The sequence below is a fragment of the Dreissena polymorpha genome, chromosome 4 (assembly GCF_020536995.1).
Source record: "Dreissena polymorpha isolate Duluth1 chromosome 4, UMN_Dpol_1.0, whole genome shotgun sequence".
In the NCBI taxonomy this organism is placed as follows: domain Eukaryota; kingdom Metazoa; phylum Mollusca; class Bivalvia; order Myida; family Dreissenidae; genus Dreissena; species Dreissena polymorpha.
Genome location: NC_068358.1, coordinates 46,015,919 through 46,042,278, shown reverse-complemented (window position 1 = coordinate 46,042,278; position 26,360 = coordinate 46,015,919). Strand labels below are relative to the sequence as shown.

The window sequence follows — 26,360 nt, the reverse complement described above, 5'->3', positions numbered from 1 at the left end:
TAATTGCATTGGCTTTGTTTTATGTTTCTTTCTCCGTTACAGCATCAGCAGAAATATGTATTGACCCTTAAGAGTCCTTTCATATTTGACTTAGTTAAGTCATAATGACGTTCTATCGTGTTAACAATATTCAACACAAATGACGATATTTCCATTATTTTCCTCTCCGAATAGCCTGGGGAACACCGCTGTAGATACAGACAGATTGTAAGTGAAATTGAGGAGAAAGAAATGGGGATATTGTCCAATTAGGGGATGATCTATCAACATTCTAGAGCCATCAGACGGTATTGAATAATGCCATCCCAGAAACCGAAAATTGAAAGTTGGAGATCTCTATACAAGCGCAAGGATGACATTGCGGTATGACACAAGGCGCAATAAACCATGTCTCATTTTTGAGTAAAATATAAACAAAAAACATAAAGATAAGAAAGAATAGAGGAAATAATTATAGTCACCCTCTTCCCCATGGGTAAACAAATGAATATATAAACATTTAAGCGAACAATTTGAACATTTACCATATTTTTTGATTTTTTATAGATTGTACCTGGTTTCGACGGTTCATTGAGCTATGTTTATTTCCCGTGTCAACTTGCATAACGCACATACATGGATAAAAGTATATTCGTTCAATAACATTTACCATAAGGACTTATTTTGAAAGCAATGTGCTAAACCACCAAACTCTTTTTATTGGAAAATTATATTTTCAGCATTCAGTTTCGATTGCGATCCTATTCTTGAACAAAACACGAGTTTCCAACTAATTCCCACTTTTCTGAATTTCTTGATACCTTAACCGCTGTTTAATCCCATGATGTTTTGGTTAATCGTTAAAAAATAGCTTAATGACAATAACAGTGTGTCAGTTAATATATTTTCATGAACTTTTTGTCCCTGATGATTTCCGTCAGAATATAACCGTACATGATTAGGCAACATACATAATGAACATTTTATCAAAATCATTATGAATGGAAGCACATTTTATCATTTTTAGTTACGACATTCTTTCAATATTTCCTATTGTTTTAAGAACATGCATTCCGTTTCATTGTTTTGCATAAACAAAAGTCATGAATTGAATGACATTATACGTATTAATCACGTTGTGTGCATGGTGTTTTCTTTGTGGATACTCATCTTGATGCTTCATTATCATCTCGTTATTCAAGTCTGCAGAATATTGAGACAGAGTAAGCCTCCACGCCTCCCCTTCCGTCTGTGATTGTTTTCTAACTAACATAAGATGACATCGGGCATCAAGAAAATAAAATCAACGCCTTACCATCTAGCCATTCTTCATGTTTTATACCCGCTTATAAACGAATCACAGTTCAATTTTGTTCTGAAATTAAATGTCTAACGAATTTATATATTTGTTCTCGACAGCAGAAAACATTATTATTTTCAAACATAGCGGATAAGGTTAAAATGTATACCGCAAATGGAAATGCTCGTGGCTAAACCCACAACGTGAAATATAAGGGACTTAAAAAAGAACAACATCGTAATCAACACTCGTTGCGTCGTGTAGGTAACTTACCGCCCAGTCCCGGTCGGATCTCCTTCCGGTAGTTGGTTAGCAGCTTGTCCAGTACTTCCGTTGTGTTTTCTGCATACGTAGGCCATTCACAGAGAACACATCTAATAGTGAATGGAAATAAATGTATAGCCATGATATAATTCGTCAGAGTAAGTTCATCACAATACAGCGCTGCTTTTTTGTTACTGCATATGCTATAGTTACATGCATCTACTGCTACTCATACTACACTACTTATTTAACTTTTCTCCACTAATTGTTGATTTTAAGTAGTTTAATTTTTAGTAATGTGTCAATGTATTTCATATTAAAAGACTAAATCAGTATGTTTGTATACATGATACAAGTATATACTTGGCAAACTCAATGGCTACGTGTCAGGATTCGGGTTTTCTTTCCACCTTTTTTCGGATAATTTAGATAGGTTTCAAATCACTCGGGGGCATATGTGTTTTAAGTATATGCTACACGAGGATCTTTTCCCAATGATTTATAATTTTAGTTTGAAGTAGCTAGATTATTGTGAACAACAATGTACGCGGACTCAGTTTACGTTTGCAGACTGTATTGTCCAGAAAAAATAAAGAACATAACACGACAAAATAATAATTCAGTTACTTGAACATGTTCCTCATAACATGATCAAACGAAAAACAATTATACACACAATATAACATATAAAATACAATACAGTACAATCGTATATTACAAGCACATAGTTGATAATAAAGTAAAACTATAGCAATAACAAACAGTAGGTTAATACTAAATGTCAATGTAGTGTGTGTACAAGATTCATTCCCTGAGGAGGGACTTAAAAGTTATAAATTTCATGTAACAAAGCAAAATTGCAAAACTGTTTAATAGTAAAAAAAGAACAAATTAGAGGTTACATGTATTGGACGGTTTTGATCATATTAATTCGCCTTTGAAAACGTGTTATGTATATTTTAATAGATTTAATATAGTTTTAAAGCTTTTATATTTAAGAATATTTATAAATGTGACCGTTCTATGCTAGTAGATTAGTATTTACTTATATATTTAATTTTAAAACTAATGTCATCTTTTAAAAAAGATATCCGACGCTTAAGAAACTTACGCATTTTAATTGTGTGCTTGTAGAAATGCTTAACGCCTAACGATTGAGCTATCATACGTTTTCTATCTGCATACGAATATTTGATGAAGATTTAGATGCGCGTTTGATTTTTATTAGGTAAAAATGAGTATCGGCTAGCCCTCAACCGATTTAATCCATCAATGCTTTAAATTGACCGTTTCAATGTGGCGATCCAAGTTTCAATCTTTTTTTTTTTCAAATTAAAAAACAGGAATTTCTCTCCTAATAAAGGTTATTAAAGATTATTGTGTGACGAGTAAGTTTATTGGTTCGTAAAATAATCATTGTGAACTATTCTATGAAATGTTATTTAACTTGAATAACGGTCCAAATATAACTACAAACTAGTTAAGTAAAATATAAAAGAAAATAGCATCAACTTCTCGTGTAAAAATCTATATACATGTATAGAAAATAAAGAAACACGACGGAAATATATTTTAAGTTATATGTTCGTGAACATATTTTATTTTTAGATATATCAGAAAAATATTTTGGGTTAAACATAACAAGATAGAAACGTTAGTCAATGTAAATTATTAGTTAATTCTGTTAATTCTGTCTTAAACTGATGTACATGAATTGTAAGTTAAACCATTCTTTCACAAATACGTAACTACAAAATCTCACACACAATAATAACGACGGCAAACGATTTAGATACAGATAACAAAAGTTTACTTACTTTGCTAGAGATAAGATTAAGAAAAGAAGTCCAACCATCGTGTTTTCGGAAACGTAGTCCCACGGTTCCAATTGCCAGTTACTTCACAGATGATTTCGTGCCTGCAAATGAAACAAGCATGATTGGGGGAGAAAACGGCGTTTACTCGATGGACAAGGCGCCTCATTGCGAAGCTTTCTGTGACTCGCATTGGAAATTTCACGCCTTTCAGTCGCAATTACGTTGTTAAATCGTGCCGGTTGGGCCGCAATTGAGGCAACTTATTAATGGATTTTTTAACAAACTTGTCGGATAGAAAACGGTTGTATATAAAATATTTCGTATCTTATAGCTTTTTCTATTCGCTTCTAACGTCTATATCGGTAACAACATTTAAAATCTTATTTTAAGCAGTACAATTATTCAGTAATTATGCGCCTGATAAGCATATATGCGAATGCTATAGTAGCACTATATCCTTCCATTATGGAACAATACGTTGCCTTCTTTCTGTAAAATAGTGCGTATAATTAAAAGATCACATTGATTATTTCATAATGGAGAGACAATATCCGATATATATTGTTGTAAACGTTGAGCAGTTTCTAAATTCGGTCAATTTGGTTGAACAAAATATACAAAATATTGAAATAATCGTTTTAGTTCAACTTTTACATGTCTGTTAGTAAATAATACCAGTACACATTTGGATATTTAGAAAACTGAATTTTTTTAATTGTCGGTTTCCACTTGGCAGCACACATCTGACTTTTGGTTTAGAAAAACGCATAATTAATCCTTATATCATCTTGTACAAGTAAAAAGGTAATGTATGTTGTTTTTGCGGTAAATAACTCTGTTAATGATTAAATGTTTTAAGCGGGATGTCGGGTACATAACGTCGTAAATGTATGTAATATACTTGAAATATTAGCTTAAATATAAAAGAAGTAATAAAATTAAATTGTTCGACATAATATAGCGACATCCGTTTTGCTGTAAAATAGTAAAGCGACACAAACTATTTTCGGAAGAGTTCGTAACTACAGTTGGTGCATTTCTCTACACAATCGGAAAATCTGGAGAGTGATTGCGAAGATAACTTTTATCTACAGCCAAAGAGGAAAGTTTGTGTTAATGAACGATTTGATGATGCTTTTAAGCTGGCGTATTACCTATTAAGCATGTGTCGTTCGTGCTGATCCGTGGTCGTGTTGTGATAAACAGGCACCTGACCCCCGGGGTCGAATGTTCGATCCCCCTCCCTACCCTTACCTATAACTGGTCTGTCTCTGGAGACTTAAACTAGGGTTCGTTGTACATGGAGATGCACACGAGGCACTGCAAAATAAGGGGTCTGGAATGCAGCATCTATACCTCACAGTATCCCCCATAACCCAATTAACAATTCTTCTTTGGGCGACGGCCATATGCGGAATTCCTAGTGAAGTCGATAAATATCTACTGTGCACATATCATGGTAAACGTCAATTTTGATTAATTTTAAAATATAAATTCGACTGAAGTTACATTTTAATAAAACTTAACGACAGAAAAGTCTGTAGGAGAAGGGGTAGTAGAAGTGGTGGAAGTAGTAGTAGTAGGTAGTATGTACTCCAAGTATCTCTACTGTACGAATCTCAAATAAAGTACGTAACATGTTCTTGCTTATCGCAAATAAACAACAAGACTTATATAATTGTCAATACATTTTCTGAATTTGGTAAACCATCTGGACAGTCAACTGACCACAAGATCTGTGTTTGTGAAACACAATTTCCCATACTGCGCTTTGAAGTCCGAGAAACGGTTATTACATAGACGATTTCTATAATAGAACTAGAATATCTTACGCAATCATAGTAAAAATAATATTTCTGTATGTATTTTTTGCAAATTTGTTTTGCATGTTGTTGTTTTGATGTATTGTGGTTGTTGAGTATCTGGCGTCCGGCGATATTTACCGTCGTTATTAATTGTGTGCTTCCCGTCGTCAATAATTTGATCTAAACGACATATTCTCATAATCCGGTGGACAGATTTTCCCCAAACTTCAAAGGAATGATATGCGGGTGACATTCTTTCAAAGTTTTGTGTAAATCTGTACGACCCGCTTTATTTTGAAATGCCTTACCTTACAACTTTTCAACGATTTTCCTTCGTTGAAACTTACCAAGGTGACTAGCAAACACTGCACTGTAGTTTTATGATTAGGCATTTTAGCATGTCATCTCAGTCTGAAGTGCATTCATATTATTCTACATTCTTTGACCATTTTCGCATATTGCACATGCATTTGTGGTTACGCATAATTAGTCTAGCATTTTGTACAAATATTACTATGAATCCAGCGAATTCTCAAACCTTTGTGATGAAACATATGTTTTATCCTTCTTCTGAAAAATAATGTTCATAATCCGGTGGTTATACGTAAATAATTTAAGTAATATAAGTTAATTTGTTAGAGGAATAAGCGTTCGATTCTCCGCCATCTTGTTGATATAAATGTGTTTTGGCCGATCCAGGCTGTTTTGAGGGCCGTTGAGCCGTTGCAAATGTCCAGATTGTGGCCGCATTTCGAACGTTTGGTACATTCTTGAATCAGTAACGTTTGCTGATAAACAGTCTAGCTTCAATATAAGATCATTTGTTTTCGTTATACGAATAGTTGGTAACAAAAGTTAATGAGATGTGAAGCATAACTGTTCTTACAACACTTAAATGTGTGTTTTACCTGTAAAGCACACCACGTCTTCATAAAATGACTATTATTTTCACCTTGAAGAACACATTGAATCAGTGGCATCCTGTATTTTAAGCGCGTAAGTGTACATAACTAATAACGTGTATTTGACTAAGCTTTTTTATTTATTAATTTTCGTTGTTCTTCAGAATAAATTTAATATGCAAGCATTTAAGTGATTTAATCATTAAATGGAACATGTACACATAAAATTGCAACTACTTAACATACATCCCATGCGATATTGAATAACAAATAAAAACATACACAGCCAAGTAATATTCTTCAAATTTACTATCTAGTACTTAATTGTACCATTAATCAAGTATTGTTTACTTCAATAATTTTTAAACATGCATATCGAATAAGTAAACATCGATTTCGACACGTGTATTTGTAAAAAAGTAAATAAAATGTGTATGTTTGACGTAAGCACGAATCTGCATAGACTTAAGTAGATTTCCCCCAACAGTGCACAAAAGGGTTTTTCTGTACATCAGAAAAAAATGCAATTGAATTAAACAATACCTTCGTGTATTATGTGGTACTTCTTTGGAAAGTGTATTCCAGTTTTTTATCGATGAAAGTTTAATGTGTGTGTAAGATCGTATATACCCGATTGGACATTGGATTAAATAATATGATTAACTTTCTCTTATACATATTTCACAATGATTATATGCATAAATTACTTGACAACAAAAAATAAAAATTCGAAACTAAAAAGTAGTATTCACCTCGTTGTATTTTATGTCGTATCGTTGCTATACAGACATAGGAATGGCGAAAAGACGAACCGATACACATACATTAACACTCTCATCATCAACACATCACAAATTGCAATAATATTTCAAAAGACACACAACGACATCGCACAGGTACGTCCTATAAATATGTTTGTATTAAACATCGAACACAAAAAAATATTATTTGACGGTATGTGTGACATTTCTCTTCCAATTTGTAGGGGAAACTGTTAAAAAATACAAACTATTCTTTATACATGTTTGATGCGAAACCAATCAAACTAACAAGTTCTTTAAACATTTCTGAACGACAAGACAATAATCAGACAGATTTTATTAACACACATGGCAAATGAAAACAAATGTCATACATGCCTATAACCTTAAAGATAGCCATACTTTTTGGCGCGACTTAAAATGGTGAACTATTGTGCCAAAACCTTTGAATTCAAGGTGCGATCCTTGCCTAATGGTCGGCTATTCGCCTAATACACCACCTTTTAGCGAAAAGGTTAATACTCGGACCAATATGTTGCTATTTCAAAATCCTTCTTTGTCTTAAATTGTAAAATACCAGTAAATTTTCGGAACCGACCATAGCAACAGCTATTGGGAAAAATAAAGGCCCGTGTATAAATCATAATTTAGAATAAAATCATACCAACCGACACATAGTGTACTAGATGGTATATGGTTTGATATAAAATGTTTCAATTTGTCTCTACAAACGTCTTTACCATCTTGTTTTATTACATTGAGGAAAGTAGATCAAATCATTTTACTTTCTTTGGTGTCGAAACTATATATACTGTAAATAAGTTATGAATTGTAATTGTCTATATCTGAAGGGGATATTAGTTTTGTCCATGGGGAGGTAAAGGTTGTAAGGAAAAAAACTTAAAATGGACTTATGAATAATCACATGGAGATAATTCGTTGTCAATATGCAAATCGTATAACCGCTGCACAAATCGTTGACAACATGCGCACATCGCTAAATAAAAATACATAACAGTTCTATCGAATCAGGATAGTACGAGCATAAGATCTCACGCATCAAAGACACATTATATAAAACTTAATTGTTTATCACAGTTCAATACCCCTTCACAAAGGATAGGAGCGGAATGACAACAGGGGCATGTTCAACCTTACGGGATGCTTAAAGTATAAAAAATCTGAATATAAACTATTAAGCATGCACGGAGCACAGGTCGCACGACTGGAGGGTATGACGAACGGACGGATGGAATGAGCATCGAGAATGATAGATAGGTTTTCTTGGATATGGGTTTCATACTGGCGCAAAATCGAAAATATCAAAACGGTCAAAGCGGTATCAAAGTACCCTTTAAACAGTTATTTTCTTATGAAATATAACATCAGAAAGTCTATATTCAACTGCGTGATTTTACCTGTTGCTTTTTCAACACATTCAACAGTAATTTCGGTTCCGCCAAAAATCATTTGAACCCCTGCGGATCTATCAGTGCCACTTCCGGAAAGTGGGACATTGACAGAGCCGACCTGTTTGCTACCCACATCAGTTGTAAATTCAGGATCTGTGTCACTTGTTACAAAGATCGGAATCCCATCGACTCCTGATCTGCAAAACAGGGGTAAATTACTGTTCGTTCTGTGCTTCACCGACGACAAGCCTGTCGCCAGCTGTAACAATAACGGGCCACAAATCTTCACATCTAATTTCTCCATTGGAATAAACCTTTCGTTTAGACCATGGATGTATTTCTTCGTCAAATATTCTTGTTGTACTAATTCCGAAGGTATACTTTGAAACACGCTCTGTAATCGCCGACGGACAATGGCCATAAATAACTGCACCCTTAAGAACAGCAAGCCCTGCTTCTGGTGGCACGAGGATTTTAGCATGCGGAAACTGCTGTTTGACGGTGTCATGGAGAAGCATAGACTCCGAATAGCCTCCAACCATCAGTATGTCTTCAACGCTTTTACATTCCGGTTTTTTGAAGCAAATCAGACAAATGCTCCACAATTTTTATAAAGATGTGGTAAAGAAGGAAGACATGATATCTGCATCCAAGTGAAGCCATGGTTATCTTAAATTACAAAAGTATCATAGCAAATACAATCAAAGCATATTAAGAATTATCATTACTAGAACTTGTACACAAATACGTATTCGTGTTTAATCTTACCTAAGGTAAAGTGTGACATAAACATATTTTCATTCTTTATTTTGATTAATGTTTTTACAAACTTCCGAGCACAAGTGAAAACGAGATGCATATTTTAATGCATAACAATTACCATTGATAGTCTCATAGTCTAATAAAAATAAATTACCAACACGGTTTATACAAAAATTGAAATTTGTAGTTTTAGCATTGATCATACAACGCTCTGTTGATGTGCCTTCTGAAAAAATGTCAAAGTCATTCAGCCAACGGACTCAAATGGCATTCAAGTCGAGAATCGATGTTAAGTCTATTGTCATTTTAGGCTGCCGATAAAAAAAAATTGTGTGTCTTAAATAACGCTTGATCAGCATCACAAAATGCTTACCCTTTTTCCGTAACCTGCTGTTTGTAGTTTGTTCTTCATTGACTGTCCCGTAGTATCTTGCACGCATTCAAGAAAGGATACTGGTACTTTAATTGTAATTTTACCACCATTTGTGGTATCTACGGCTCTCGTTTTGATTTCAAAGTCACGAAGAAGTTCAATGTAATGTTCCATATTCTCTTCTTTGAATTTCTGCATAATTGATTTATCTGCATAAACACACAATAAAATAATATGAGTTAATACCAATGTCCTAAAAATCAATCTTAAATATAATAATCATTTAATTTTTCCAGTATCAAGTAAATTTATATTGCAAGTACCTGTAAGCTCTCCAAGAAAGTCCAAAAACGCTTCATCCACCTTTGTTCCTCCCCAGTCACCGCCACTAGCCTTGTGGACCTCTTTAAGGTTTCCCCCTGCGCAAACCTCATGCACTGTTATATCAATGGTTCCCCCTGCAATGATTTATTTGTTTTATGTATAACCGCGAAATTGAAATTTGTAAACCGATTTCAAAAGTTAGAATCTTTGAAAAATAAAGTGTGTTAAACACATCATTTCTGTAGTTTTAGAATTGATATATTTTTTGTGAACAGCAAACACAAACGCGCGTTATGATAACTATATAGTTATTATGTTCATTAAGTCATTTTATGTTTGTCGAGTTTTTCAGCCACTTTTTTTTTCAAACTTAGGCAAAACTCAGTTGACAGTTATGCGCTTTATAGATTACCAGGTAAGTGTTAAATACAGATACATTTATTTACTTGAACCAGTCTACCAAAAAATCAAAATCATTTTGTCAGAGGCTTAACAAATTTATTTTAAAAAATCACAAAAATATTCACAATATATTTTTTTCCAACTCGCAAAGTCGAAAGACTTGATTCCCCTTCTCTCTGCGCGGGCAAGTGTCTGCAGTAAAGAGAGGCTGCCTCTGGTTCTAATGCAAGGGTAAGTTTATCAGATGAAATCCCGGCCTTAAATGATAAACACATATTAGTAAAGCTTGGTTTACGTCTAAAATACACAAATAATCAACGGTATTGTAGAAGGAATGAAACTTATGCATGAACTTAACGGAAAGCATTGTAATCAACGTATGTTATTGTAAAATCTTGTATTTTGTTGAATAAGCTTTTTCTTATCGTAATATACATGTCATTGAGTAAAACTATCCAGATGTGGACGTATCGTAATTTTATATCTAGATGTCTACAGCATACCTGTTCAGAGGCAAGTCTCAAAATGTTTTGCTGAATCATTCCAGATAACAGGCACAGTCAAAACCCAGTGAATGTCGTCTGCTTTCAATCCTGATACTTGTCTTTCAGATAGTTTGCATAAGTCATTCTTCATTAATCTAGTGGTAATACAGACAAAATCATTGCATTTGTATGTTATATTTTGATTACCCGAAAAATACTTGAGCATAAATCTTAAACCTAAAAATGTCTATAATATACCTAGTTCATATTTGGGTAAAGAATGGTAAAAAAACTAATTTACCATGTAAAATTTAAGAAATATACCATTTACAAAATTAGAAACATGTTTTAACCATTTAAGGAACCATATTTCGATGACGTCATGACGTTACTTCCGGCATAACAAGTTTTTAAAAGCTCCGTTAAATTATGCGCTTTATCTAAGATTTTACAGAAAATAACAATGATATCAATGTGAAATTTAATGTAAATAATAGAGTATTTGACAGCGGTCATTTTGATACCAATTGAACATGGCAGAACGGATACAGAATTGCGCGTTGATCGCTACAAAAAAATCCGGACTTGAAACAACAAGTGGACCGATGGAAACAAGAGACTACGAGTTAAATAGTGAAAATGCAATGAAAAAGAAACTCTATGCGACCACAAGGGACCACGCGATTGTCAAGGTGACTGGTGGTGGGCTGAAAATCGAATTTAGTACTGGTATGTATGAACTTTTCAAATGCTGTGCTGATGAGTTTTACCAGTCTGAAACTTTGAAATTTAAATGTCAAAAAACACCAGTGTATGATAATATTGGTAGTTTAGTGGAAACTAAATACAGGCTATCATCCGGAAGAAATGGTGTGTATACAATTAACTTGTATCACACAAAATGTTCGTGTCTGGTTAATGGGAAAATGGTGAATCAGTTTGCGGAAAGTGACTTATTAGAAATCATACAACTCACTTCAAATAAATTAATATCAGAAAACCTGACCGTCGATGAAGTGAACGCAAAATTTCAAGAAATTCTTCAGGAATGCATGCTAGTGTTGACAAATAAACAAACTGAAGAAAAAAGATGTATGTTGTTTGAGACCGGAAATAAATGATTTCAATTTCATGGTAAATACCAAGCAGCCTGAACATTTTGAATCGGTGTTAAAAGTTCAACACGTGAAAATTGACGCAAGTACTCAAACGGAGAGCACTGGGATTGAATTTGATTTTGAAACACTTTTTTGTTTGATTCAAACCATTCAAAAGTCTGTAAGTGATATGCGCAAAGATGTATGTGAGCACAGCTTAAACACCAATCGCGGATTCAATGAGTTGAAAGACATTATCCATAGTGTAAAAGTAATTAGTACAACGAATTCCCGAGGTACGGACGACAAATGCGATTGTTTACAGGAAAACGTTCAATACCTAAAGCAAACACTAGACCAATTAAATATATCTGTACAGAAAAAATTTCAATCGCTCGGAGATATACTTAAGGCAAACTCCCTACCAAGTGTTCTTTCCAAAGGTTATAGGAATGGCTCTGTAGAAGCCACAAGTAAACGGATGTCCGATGATTCCGTTGAAAATGACACATTACTAGAAACCGAACAAATGACACTTGAGCCTAGCCCACAAGCGATCTCCGATATACAAGAAAGTACTGTGCATTTTGAAGAAGAAACCAATAAAGGCGAGCATAGATCGAACATTACGCCACAAACGTCGAAGACGTTACTGATTGGAGATTCAATTTTGAGAGGCATAAATAAGCGAGGATTATGCGAATCTGTGGACATATGCACTTTGCCAGGGAAAACAATGCTGGATATCTGTGAAAAGCTGCGAAAAATGAATATCTCTGACTTATCAAAAATAATAATATTTGCTGGTGGGAATGATGTCTCGAATGGCCAGCAAATTTCAATAATCAAAGATGTAATCTTGCAGACTTCGCAATGCATTCAAGATCAAACAAATTGTGAAATATTTATTTGTAAAATAAGTCCTCGACGTGATGTTGATGTACGCGATTTCAACTCAATGCTAGAAGATGTATCAAGTGAACTTCCGGTAAAGCTGATCGATTGTTATAATTGTTTTGTGTACGGAAACGGACAATTGGCGAATCGACTATTCAGACCTGATGGAATTCACCCAAGTAATTATGGATCAAGTTCACTTGTGGCAGCAATCAATGAAGTAGTGCATATAACTAAGAAAAGAATGCAGCAGCAACAACAACAACATCGTCAACTTGATCAAAATCAGCGGAGGCGAACTTCTAACGGTGACTTCAAAAACGGGCATCGTGAATACCGGAGCGCTAAACCGAACTTCCAATACGGGCTTCATGGCTTTAGGAACGGGCATCGTGACTTCCGGAACGGTTATCATGACTTCCGGAAAGGGCATCATGACTTCCGTAATGGGCACCATAACTTCTTCAGGCAGCATGATCTAAGGAACGCACACCTGGACACCCGGAGTGAATATCAGGATTGTCATAATGAAAATCGTGACTTCCGGTACGTTCGTCGACACGTCAATCATGAAAACAGTCGACACTGCACGAACTGTGGACGTCAAAATCATGTTACACGTGACTGCAGACTACCCAAAAGACAATAGGTTACTGATGACAGACGTACTACATCGTTATATAGCACAAATAAATTTGACATTCTTTCGTCGGTATGTAACCAATGTGACTCGCACAAATGTAAGTGTAGTTTAATTATTGCTAATGATGATACAAATCAACATAAACCACATTGCTTAAGATTGAATAATGTTAAATGTAGCACAATAAATAACTTAGACACCGATATATCATCCCTGGATAGTAACGTTCTTATGGAATCTCACATACAATCTACTTTAAAATGTAACATAAATAATGATTATTATATTCCATTTACATATAAAGGTTTGCATATTATGCATTTGAATATCCAACATTTATTGCCTAAATTGGATGAAATTCGTGTTTACTTACACGAAAATAGTTCTTAAGATATAGTAGGCTTTTGTGAAACATTTTTAAATGATAAAACGGAGATTAATACAATATCCATATCCGGTTACAGCATTGTAAGACGTGATAGGGCTATTTCTGCTGGAGGCGGTATAATAGTTTATATAAAAGATAGCATCTCTTTTGTACGTAGACATGATTTAGAAAGTGACGATATTGAATCTATTTGGCTACAAATCAACATTGAAAAGTACAAACCATATCTAATTAACTTTGTTTATCGCCCACCAAATAGCCCTCAATCTTGGATTGACTCATTTGAATTACAGATAAATAAGGCAGACATGGAAGATTGTAATATGTATTCAACCGGGGATTTTAATTTTCACTGTTTAAGCCAAAACATATTTAACAATAAGAAATGGGAAAAACTTATCACTGATTTTAATTTAAAACAACACGTGTCTTTTCCAACAAGGGTTACGGAACGTTCATCATCAATATTAGACCATTTGTATTCAAAATATGACAACATTTCTGAGGTAATCATACCAAAAATAGGCATAAGTGACCATTACCCAGTAGTTTTTACATTAAGCGTCAAAGGTAAAATTGTTAAAACAGATGATCATAAAATTATTAAGTACAGATGTTTTAACAAATTTAATGAAATCAATTTTCAAAATGACTTAGCAAATGCTAATTTTGATATGGTTGAAACAATAGAGGATGCTAATGAGGCATTTGAAGTTTTTTATAACATATTAAACTCAGTCCTTAATAAGAATGCCCCTATCAAATATAAAAAAGTGAAGAGATTACAACAACCTGGTTGGTACAACGAAAACGTAAAACAAGCAAGGTCTTTAAGGGATAAATATAAACGTGAATCTAATTGGCCACAATATAAGTTGTGGCGTAATAAATGTAACAGTGCAATCAAAATGGCTAAAAAAGAATATTTTTCGAATGCGGTACAAAACAAAACAAGTGCGAAATCGCTCTGGAAAACTATTAAATTAGCATCAAATGAACACACAGAATCCTCTATTTTGCCAAATGTAATAAGGAAGGATGATCGGATAATATCTGGTAAAACAAATGTAGCTAATGCACTTAATGATCACTTTGTTGACATCTCGAAACTTATTAAAAAGACTAAATTTGCTGAACACGATTTCCACTCACTAAAAACATATCTAGATGCTAAGCTAGAGTCTAAGCATTTCTCTGTTCAGTTTATTACCACATCAGAAGTTAGTACTTTAATTAATCAACTTCATTCAAACAAATCTGCTGGGGCTGATGGTATAGGACCCAGCATTATTAAACTTTGCAAAGATTTCATTATACAACCAATCACTGCTCTTATAAATAACTGTATATCACATGGAACTTTTCCCGACATGATTAAAATTGCAAACGTAATACCTTTATATAAGGGTGGATCGGTAGAAGATCCCAATAATTATAGACCAATATCACTTTTACCTACTATATCTAAAATATTTGAAAAGCATATAGCTAAACAATTGCATATATATCTAGAATCTACAAGTCTATTAAACAAAACCCAGTCGGGTTTTCGCAAATATCATTCTTGTCAAACAGCATTGATTAATATAGTTGATTCATGGCTTAAACAAATTGATAATGGAAATCTGGTAGGTACAATTTTCTTGGATTTTAAAAAAGCATTTGATCTTGTGGACCATAGGGTTCTTTTACACAAATTAAAACTTTATCATTTTAATGATAGGTCATGCGACCTATTTTCTTCATATCTCCGCAATCGATTTCAGTTTATCAAAGCAGAAAACACTACCTCTACTTGTAAAAGCATCATTGCTGGTGTTCCCCAAGGATCTATTTTAGGACCTCTTCTATTTCTTATTTACGTTAATGATCTTTCGCTAGATCTTACATGTGATTCTGCAATGTATGCTGATGATACAACATTGCACACTGTGGGAACAAATATTCAAACACTTCAAAATAAGCTACAAACAAATCTTTCAATTGTAAATGATTGGTGCCAAACTAATAACATGATTATTAATCCACTAAAAACTACTTGTATGGTATTAGGGTCAAAACGTAAAGCTCAAAACATGACAGATCTAAAACTTAAAATTTCAGATACGGTGATCAAAACAGTAAATTGTCAAAAACTTCTTGGCCTTTATATTGACAATACTCTATCTTGGAAACTACACATTAACAGCGTTTGTTCAAAAATGTCATCACGAATGTTTCTTTTGCAAAGAATAAAACCATATTTAACCCTTGAAATGCGTAAGCTCTTCTATAATGGTTATATCTCACCTATATCCGACTACGCATGCGTTACCTGGGGTTCAGCGGCCAAAACGGAAATTAATAGAATAGTCAAAATACAAAAGCGTTGTGGTGCACATATTTTAAATAAAAAGTACAACACTAATTCAAAAACACTATTTAAAGATCTAAAATGGTTGACTTTCGAACAGCGTAATCACTATTTCATGTCAGTTATTGTATTTAAAGCATTTCACAATCAAACCCCAACATACATACGTGACCTTTTGACACCTTCACAAAATATTCACTATAACTTGCGATCTTGCGAAAAGGGGGATTTAAAGCTAGTGCGAATACCCAAAACAAACTATTTCAAACAATCGTTTGAATTTTCTAGCAAAACAATTTGGAATTCGTTACCCCAATCTATACGTCAAACAAACAATTTAATTACATTTAAGAAAAAATTAAAAGCTTATCTTTCTTCCACACTTTATGAAATAAACTGAACATGCTTCATGTTGTTTTAGTAAATAACATTAGTTTAATGTTTAAATACTGTTCTTGCATAAATGGTTATTGTAGTTTTATGTCTGTCATTTGTTTTTAATTATAATATATATCATTATATATGTATGCATATATGATTCTTTATGTTTTGTTCTTATTGCTCAAGATGAAATATGATGTATTTGTTGTAAATTGTATCTTGTTAGAAGACCTTGTTGAAAATAAGAAATGTATTATATAAATTGCATATTATGGAATTTCATCTGATGTATTTCTTAACAAGTCTATCTTCTTTAAATAAAGATTTTATTATTATTATTATTATTATTGTTAAGTCAATCTTACTTAAAATGGTACAGACTATTTATATTGACACTATCTAGACAGTTTGATCTTATTTCAAGTGAGGTAAACATAGGTCATAGGGGTAAAATTCTTTTTTTTTAAACTTGGTAAAAAAAACACTTAATAGCCAGATTTAAGATTTAATCTTGACGAATCATGATAGTAATGTTTTTCTTGACAATATCATTAAAATTTGGATCAAGTCATATCTTGAACAAACGTTAGTCTGAATGTTTGCTGATGTAGTGGACTGTAAACGTTTTCAATTAATGGAGACGGATATAATATAGTTATACAGGTGAAACGATACTGTATGATTACTATAAGGTATATCAAACATCATTTAGACAGTTAAAACTTGCTTGATTGACAATGAAAACACTGTCAACGCTGGAAGCTCTCGACCACTTTCGTCTTCCAACATATTGTCTTTGCGAATGGACTAAAAATAAATGGAACACAAACGGTTACATGAACTGCATAATAAATAAAGTCATTTGTATTTTAGCGTTGTTTTTTCGAAGTCGTTTTTTACAAATTCGATATGCGTTTGTAAATCATTACTCCGTGTCTGGATCTTTTAGCTTACAGGAATCTTTTGAAAGTTGGTTATCGCACCAAGAGCTTTCTCCAATGATTCACACCAATATTTTGACATGTTACTTCTTACGATTTACCTTTTGCCATAGCGACCATTTTGAATCTTCGGAAGTAGTACCATTCCTTGTGTTCATTGTCCACGCTCAAATCGCTGTAGCGAGTTTCCGCCTCAAACGCGAACGCTTCAACTCTTTCACCGTCTGGTCTGATCAGAATACATGTTGGACCTGTACGACAAAATAGTGTTGCATTCAGTTTTATTTCTTAATACTATACGTCGGAAAGAAAAACAAAAACAAATTAATAAATATGTTCTAAAATCGTCAGTTAATGCTTTATTCAAATTACATACCAAACCCAAAACACTACCTGATATTGGAGTACAATAATTGCGTATATTTCAAAATTAATAAGAGAAAGTATCAGATTGATAAATACATGTATATATTTAAAAACATCGCTAGACAAGCCTAGCAACGAAATTTTCTTCATCAACCAAAAGTACGTTAGCAAAGTAAAGTAAGTCATTGCCTGTTTCGGACATTCGACAAACATTGCGATCGCTGCATTTGAGCAATCAATACAAAGAATCAATACATATTAGTAACAATATTAGAAATAATACATCAAATAACTTGAAATAACTCAGATAATCTGAAACTATCCTTTAAGTACTTATTGTAAATATCATATTGTATAAAGAACTAAAAAGAACCAAGATTTAAATTGATAAAAATATACACACGTTAACGTTTACCTTTTTGAGAAGTTAGCTGGCCTCCACTCCATAGTTTTGCAGAAACTTTGAGCGGATCCCTTTTGTATTCATGTTTGAATGAAAACGCCCAACCAGAGTAGGTTGTCCCAAAGTCTATGGCGGCAACCACTAAAGCTCCTTGTTTGGCAGCCTATGTTACAATGTATATATCTTTAAAACAACAACCATATTAATTCGGTTCTTTTCTGTGGAACTTTAAATATTCACACAGAACGTTGAGGATAAAAATTACGCTTTAACACTGCAATAAACATGCATATAAATAAGTATTTCATTTTACATCTTAAAATAAAACGGCAGACCAAAAATCAAATGTATCAGTTATTTTTGACTTTGTAAATGGCTGCCAAATGCATGGACTTTGGATATAAAGAACTGTGTATTTGAAGTACACACCCACTATTGCAAAGTAACTAAAATTATAGAGGTTTCACCTTATGTTAAATATTTCAATTTTGTGCGAATATATTGTACAGAGTAAAGCAAACTTTATATCTATCACAATAATTTAGTAACTTAGTTCGTATGCCGGACACTTTTCATATTAATTTATTGAAACTCATAGGGTAAATATATTATAAATATATATATATATATATATTATATACAATTCAAATCAAGTGTAATTACGTGATATCATTATTCGCAATAGTTATGTGTCAGTAAATACTAAATTGTAAAAAAATAGCAACTACAGTTTTGCATAAGGTATTTTAAAACGTTATCCTTACTAAATCTTACTTTATGAAGCTTAAATTTTATTAAAACAAACTCGAAATAAATCAAAGTTTCAAAGTGTGAACGTCATTGAACGAGGTCGATATTTGCCACTACCCTTATAGTGAAATAAAATTGCTGTGCCCTCATAGAACTGCCATCAATAATGAATCATTAATATGAAAATAAATAAACAACACATTAAATGCATCGAGTGATTATCGAGGTTATTAAAAATCCTTATTTTTTTTTAGAATTTCAGCAACATTGCCATGAGGCACATTGTTGCCCATACTTTAAACTATCAAACCGTCACTTAACTTTTTTTAACAAATTTAAAAAAAAGGCTATAAATTATTGACACACAGGCGGTCACACATATCACAATACAGTTTAAACAAACTGTTGTAGTTAACATGAATTCGTTTAGTCTACAAATACATTCTACAATTGACCTGAAAATCCGGACAACCAGTTTGAACTATTAGACACAATACACTTGTTATACAGTGCTCAACCATGTCTTTTGATTTCTAGATCCACCGTTTGAAACACACTTAAACCGTTATTGGAGAAAACATGATGCATCACGTATATTCTTCTTTGTATCGACACAAATACCAGCCTAGTGTTTCTCTCAATAGCTAAAATGTAACTATTACTATTTATAGTTCATTTATAGCTTTTGCTATTTATAGTTCAAATACTACTTTGCCGTTGGAGTCATAGCCCTTGTTGTAATAGCCATTGGTTCCATTGGTTTCATCTTCATGGGCAACAGTGTCCTTTACTTTAAGCTTCGGCTGTAACGTAAATGAGAGAATCTGAGTAGGCGACAATCCAATTATTACATGAAAGAAGGGAAAGGGCTTGTTCACAGTTTGATGAATTGACAAAATTGAACCATGAAATATCTTTAAAAAAATTATACGGCGTTGATCACATCGTGCTAAGTGTTGATGAAGGATAAAGAGTTATATCAATAAGATCCATGATAGCGAATGTCTTTTTCTGCACATTTCCTAGATGCATCACACGCAAATAAATTACAAGGTGTTGCGCCAGATTTAGTGGCTTGATTCACATTATTGTTAATAATTGATCATATATCTATAGATACAGAACATAAAGGCGCTTCAAGTGAAGTAGCGGCGTACAAAACATTTAAGAGATCAAAAGATATGGGACATTTTTGTCAGGCTGAAGACACATAATCAGAGTTATAGCGATCACGATAAGAAATTCTGCATTAAGTAGTGCATCGATACAGTATAAACAATGCAAGAAGTTGGACGAATTATTCTTTACTAATGACATCTCTTTGGTCTCTGCGAAGATAACAGGCATACACATGAGACAATTTTTAACCATATTAAATCTATATCCTTATACTGTGCACCTATATATATATATATATATATATATATATATATATATATATATATATATATATATATATATATATATATATATATATATATATATATATATATATATATATATATACATGTTCTATAATGTGTTTTGTGATTTTTTAGCCGTACATCATATTCTCTATAAAAAAATAGCTTTTCTAATCATCTAATTAAAGCCAAACAATGCAATCAATGCCATTGATTTTACGGTTGTGACATCTTTACGATTAAGTATTAAATATAATTCACAATGTCAACACTCGTGCGCTGTCATCTATGCTGGCGCAATAACTAGTATGTATGCATGAATATGGTTGCTATACCCATTTTTATCTTTTGTAGAGTCTGTATTTGTCAAAGTTTTATTTATATGATATCGTGATAGTACAGAAACAACTCAAACTTACCAGCGTAACATTTAAGTGCAGTAAGTCCTTTCGAAATTCTTACGGACGTCCAATTAAACATACACTTGTTTGTTTATGCACAGTTTGTCAATTTTTGGGGTACCGGTACCTGCATCGACTCCTTGCGAATTCTCTTTCTTGTCCGTTGTTTTTCACGTAGAGTCAGTTTTCTATGAATTCCAACATATTTTGATCGCATTTATCGTCTTTTTCATCTGGTATATTTGAAAAATAAAAACATTTGGCCGTCATACTCTTTCACTTGAGGTTAGTTATTTCTGCTTGCAATTTTGATTCTTTCACGTTTGCTGACTCCTTGCCACTTTGCAAATTGCTTATGGATTAAAGTATCGATTCTGCTTCTTTTTTTATTGTCTATCACATTCGCACTTAAATCACATGATTTTTCTTATTGCTTTTATTATCTTATCAAATTGTTCATCCGCTGTTTTATTGTGTCGATCCGATACACTTTTACCGACATTTTCGAATTAGGTTAAGTTGACAAAGTATTTTTTTTACCGATTTTCAAACCTGCAACATAGATGTCAAGATGTCCGAGTCTGCCAACGATAATGACGTTGTGGGAGAATAAACCGTGCCCATGTAAAAGTGTGTGTATTTATCAGGTACATCTGAAATCTGTGTAAGCTGTTTACTGCTTTAAAACTATCGTTTTATTCACGTGATTTACCTGCATTTGTCCGGCTTGACTCCCCACTGGTAATACTTGGACATTTTGCTCCATTTTCGTTTTGTTAGTCCTTTTGTTCATGTCTTGATTTGAGCTCGATTGACCTTATCCGGTTAATGTTTAAAAGGTTAACGTTTCCATGTCAGCAATATGTATCCAAATGTTAAATTCAAACAGATTGTCTCTGTATATCATGATATTTTCATAGATATGCCTTATTTCATATGTTTTTCATTTTGACAGATTATTACCCGCCGTGTTTACGCATTCGTATCAATATTGTAAACTAACCATAAGACAGCCTTTTCGTGTAGGTGGTAAAATACTCTTTGAACAAAGCCTTGTTTTATTGCTTGTTTAATATATTGCTTGTTGATTTAACTTAAATGGATTTATGTAGCAATATTTTGTCTTGTTTTAGTACTTTGTTATCGTATTATAGTTTTTCGAATGGCGAAGAAAGGTTTACACTGCGTGCGCTTTTAAGACAAGTACACACAGACATTAACCTAATATTGTATATATCTGAGCATCCATGCGCGTTGAAGCCAGTGCTGTTCTGGCTTGCTTAGCACACAGAACGACATACCAGTCCAGCATTGAAATTTCTTAATTAAGGCAAACGTTCATCTTGCTCAGCGTACCAGCGCGACAAATCGTCACAATACTAGACATGTATGAGTGATTGCACTGCTGTCTCAGCGCCACAGGATGACCTTACAGATAAGTGTGCGTTATTATTGAACGAGATAAATGCAGATCTAGCTCAACATAAGTTATACGTATAGAAGTCAATGCTGACCTTGCTCAAAATCACACATCGACATACCAAAGCAGCATACGTTAGTTTTTTAGTCCGTTAAGTTGCCACACTTTTACGCAATCGACATCAATTCAACCAAATGATGATCTGGTTTAGCATTCCGGTGAGACATACCAGCCCAGCATTTGTTTGCGTAAGTGAAAGCGGAATGTGATCAAACTATGAATGGCATCAAGACATACCAGATGAGCATTTGTCATCTTCAGTCAAAGCGAATGATGATTTAGAACAGCAACCGAGCGCAGCATACCAGGTCAGCATTAGTTTATTAGTTGGTCGCGTTAGCGGCCAGCTAAATTTACAGAGCATGTTTTGCAAATCAGTATGCGCTTAGAAGCCTTAAGTACGGTAAGAACCACAACTCACCCTGCAAGGGACGATTACCGCTGCCTGTCTGCAGCAGACGACAAACGATTCTGCTCTAGCAGTGAGTGTATATACCCTCTAGCAGTGAGTTTATATACCAGCTTGTAAGTCGACATTGGCCAGTCTAGTGTTTATCATTGAAATCTGTACTTATTGGCTGCTTTCAGGGAAAACGGGGCTTATAGCACGTCAAATAAGATAAGCCTGTGCACTCTGATTAGCCTGTGCTATGCGCATAAGCTAATCAAGGACGACAACAGCGAACAACGTCAGTGCCTTCAGCGCTTTGATATTACTAGTGATTTCTGATGTAGCTTAAAATGCCAGCGCAACATATCATATCAACAATCGTTATTTATAATGAAAACGAATGCTGATTTAGCTTAACATCCCAATGCGACATACCAGACGAGCGTTCGTTATCTTTAGTGAAAGCGAATTAATATTTAGCTCAGCAACCTGCGCAATATATCAATTCAGCGTTTGTTTTATATTAATAGTGATTTCTGTTGTAGCTCAGAATACCAGCGCGACATATCAGATCAGCATATATTTTATCCCACTTTTACAGCGAATTCGGTTGATAAAGCCGTGTCTATTAAATATCGTCTACAATCAACGGCACGGCTATAATCAACAGCACGAAATGACGTCATCAACTGCCGAGCCGGACAACTTTTTTCCCACGCACCTCGTCACCTGTAATTGTCAAGTGCATCAATAATAAAAACAATCTCAAATGTTTGTCAATCTTAATGACCTTAAAACAAATAAAAGTAGTGAAAAAATCGTGTTTGTTGTCATTTATTGTCAATAAACTTCTAGTTTTAGGTAAATTTAACACTATGTTGCAAAAAGGTTCTGATATTGTTTCTCCCCTTTCACGGAGTCGGTTCGAGTTGCTCCCCTTTGACTAAAGAAAACAATCGTCTGCGAAATTGTAACAACTCAAAATGTCGGACGAATTTAACAAAGCCAATTTCTCATTAATTTGGGGTGAATTAAATAATGAAAATGAGCAACAAGCAACTGAAACAATGGAATTAACACTAAGCAAGTTCCAGGAACAATATGGGTTTGATCGCTCTATTTTGTTTACAAATGAGATTGAATTGACAACTGAGAATAAAACTAGCCCCAGTAGTAACTTTGGTTCTGCACCATCAAGTAGCAATACCATCCCCTTTAAATCCTATTCCAGACATGCCTGACAATAAAGTTCTTAGATATTAACCCCAATTATGTTGGTGATATCATTGTCCATAATTAAAATAAAAAGACTGTAGCGAAGACCTTGTCTGACACAAACAAATTAAAAAGGTTTTTAATGTCAAAAGCTGAATCAAAAGAAATCCACCACATAGAACCAACTCTTCTTGATGAGTTTTTGGTCACTTTCCTGTTGTCCCGTAAAAAGTCAAATGGCACAGGTTTTGAACCAAGCTCCCTTGGAGATGAACGGCTATAACTAAAAGAAATTGTCAAAATAACATATTGAGCAGAAAACGTATCATTTATGACAAAATTGGGGAAAAATACGCAAGTGTAGTCTGTACAAAACTATTACGATGACACATAAAGTTGCAATTAATAAATAAAAGTCGAAAAGTCACATAATACAGTAATACTGTTAGCCTACGAAATATAAATTACTAAAAAAAAATTTTAATTAAAAAAAGATGGTCGAAAAGATAAATGAAACAGTATAAGAAATATAAATCACCAATTAAGGGTAAGGGAAACCGTCCTAGGGAGGCCCATCCGCTGAGTGATACCGACATCAATCTGCTCTGGGAGAAGGGGATCTTTGGCACCGAGTCTCCGCAGGCCTTGTTAAATACAATCTGGTTGAACAACTGCCTTCATTTCGGCTTGCGAGGAACAACGGAGCAATACAATTTGCGGTAAGAAACCTTTTTAACACACAAACACACAAAATATGTATCAATATTTCTTATTATTTTTCATCCCATTTCACAAAGTACATCCGCTTTAACTTAAATGCTGTCTTTTATTGTTGTTCATATCTGACATAAAATAAAGATTCTTGTATCTTGTTATGTGGGGAGACGTTCGCCTCCGTGTATACTCGAATGGTGTGGAGTATCTCGAGTTAAACGAGCGCCAAACGAAAACACGCACAGGAGAGAACATTGCTGACATAAGAAAAGTGTCTTTTAAGATGTTCAGCCCTTCTGGACCAAGAAATCCTGTGTTAATTTACAGGCTGTACTCGAATATGCGTCCATCTGATTTTTCTTCAGATCAGCACCCTTTCTACCTGGCAAAACGCACAATTGACAGTGCATCCCAGTGGTTCTTGCGTCAACAATTGGGTGTCAACAAGCTAGGTCAGATGCTGAAGGCCATGGCAAAAGACGTCGGCTTTCCCGAGCACAAGAGAATAACAAACAACTCAGTTCGCAAATTCCTGGTCCAAAAACTTCGAAATGCAAACATTCCACCCACTGAAATCATGGCCATAACAGGGCACAAAAATGTCCAGTCAATAACCTATTATTCCATCATATCTGTTGAACAGCAGCAAAAGTGTTCCAACATTCTTGCTCAGTCCAGTAAATGTAACAACCCAACAGTTTCCTCGTGTTCACCTTCGTGCACTGAAACTATGGCCAAAATGCAGCCTACACAACCACTGTCTACCGTTGAACAAGTTGATCTTGATGTTCGCCCCACCCAGTCACTTCACCAGCAAATGTCTTTCTCTCGTTCGAACAACTTTGCCTCACAATTATTTGGTGCCACTTTCCACATTCAAAATTTAAATGTGTATAATTAGCTTGAATCCAAGTTATTATTGTTATTTCGTCACGAAATTACCACGTATTATAACAAAGAAGCAACTATTTTGCACCTCGTGTTCTAGTTGATAGTTTGAATTTCGAAAGTAAATTGTGTTTGGTGTTAGGCTACGTTGTATACAAATATAGTTCCTTGTATATAACAACTAAATGTTATATTGATATTATACAACTTTTGGATTTGCAATTCAATATGAATAAAAGTGTTATTAATAACGCACGACTCTTTGTCACAGAACGATATTCTGATTTAAAAAAATGACAATTTGATCAACGGTTATTTTTGGAACGAGGAGTAATACACTGACGTTGGTTACACTACAGTCATTATCAAAGTACGACAAACACTCATGAAAACTAATTTTCTTAAAATAAAAAGGTTTACTGAATACAAAAGTGGGTTAAATAGAATAATAGGTAAGTGTTGATTTTAAATCAGGTTTATCATGCTCAGCACGAAAACAAAAAGCACTCGCCAAGGCTCATGCTTTTTATTTTCTAAGCCTCGCATGATAAACCTGATCAATTATCAACACTTACCTATAATTCTCTATATCTTGAATGAAAGCGAATGCTGGTTTAACTCAACATCCCAGTGGGACTTACCGGCTTAGAATTCGTTATCTAATCTTATATCTAACGTTGATTGTGCTCAGAATCCCAGCGCGACATATAAGATCAGCATTTGTTGTAATAGGATAAAACCATGGCTGAGATAGCCCAACTTCTCAGCGCGACAAAACACGTTAGATTAATTATCTTTTAAGATACATAACCACTCAAAATCAACAAATACTTCGCAAAATAAAGTTAACCTAAAGAAAATCCGTGTTCCTTATAGCAATAGCCATATACGTTAACGCTAGATGTTATATGGTAAAATTGGTTTAACGAGATACAAAATGCTCATTTTTTCTTTTTGTGGGACAATACTTTCCTTTGTATTTCCCGCGACGATATCCCAACATTTACGAGCGGACGCAAGGTTAGCTTCGGGCAGCGTCGGAAGCACGACTCTGTTGTCATAA

At 34.0% G+C, this 26,360-nt stretch overlaps 1 protein-coding gene across 6 annotated transcripts in view; it reads right to left on the bottom strand.

The window, feature by feature from the left end:
• Nucleotides 1–18,330, bottom strand: part of LOC127879812 (gamma-aminobutyric acid receptor subunit alpha-6-like) — a 56,342-nt gene extending 38,012 nt beyond the window's left edge. For all 6 annotated transcript variants that reach the window (XM_052426863.1, XM_052426864.1, XM_052426865.1 and 3 more), the window contains exons 1-4: nt 18,068–18,330; nt 17,388–17,537; nt 3,361–3,461; nt 1,553–1,653 (exon numbers count right to left, since the gene is read on the bottom strand). In XM_052426863.1, coding sequence (XP_052282823.1) covers nt 1,553–1,653; nt 3,361–3,398 — 139 coding nt within the window. In that variant the 5' untranslated portion in view covers nt 3,399–3,461; nt 17,388–17,537; nt 18,068–18,330. The remainder of the gene's footprint in view (nt 1–1,552; nt 1,654–3,360; nt 3,462–17,387; nt 17,538–18,067) is intronic.
• Between the last annotated feature and the right edge of the window lie 8,030 nt (nt 18,331–26,360).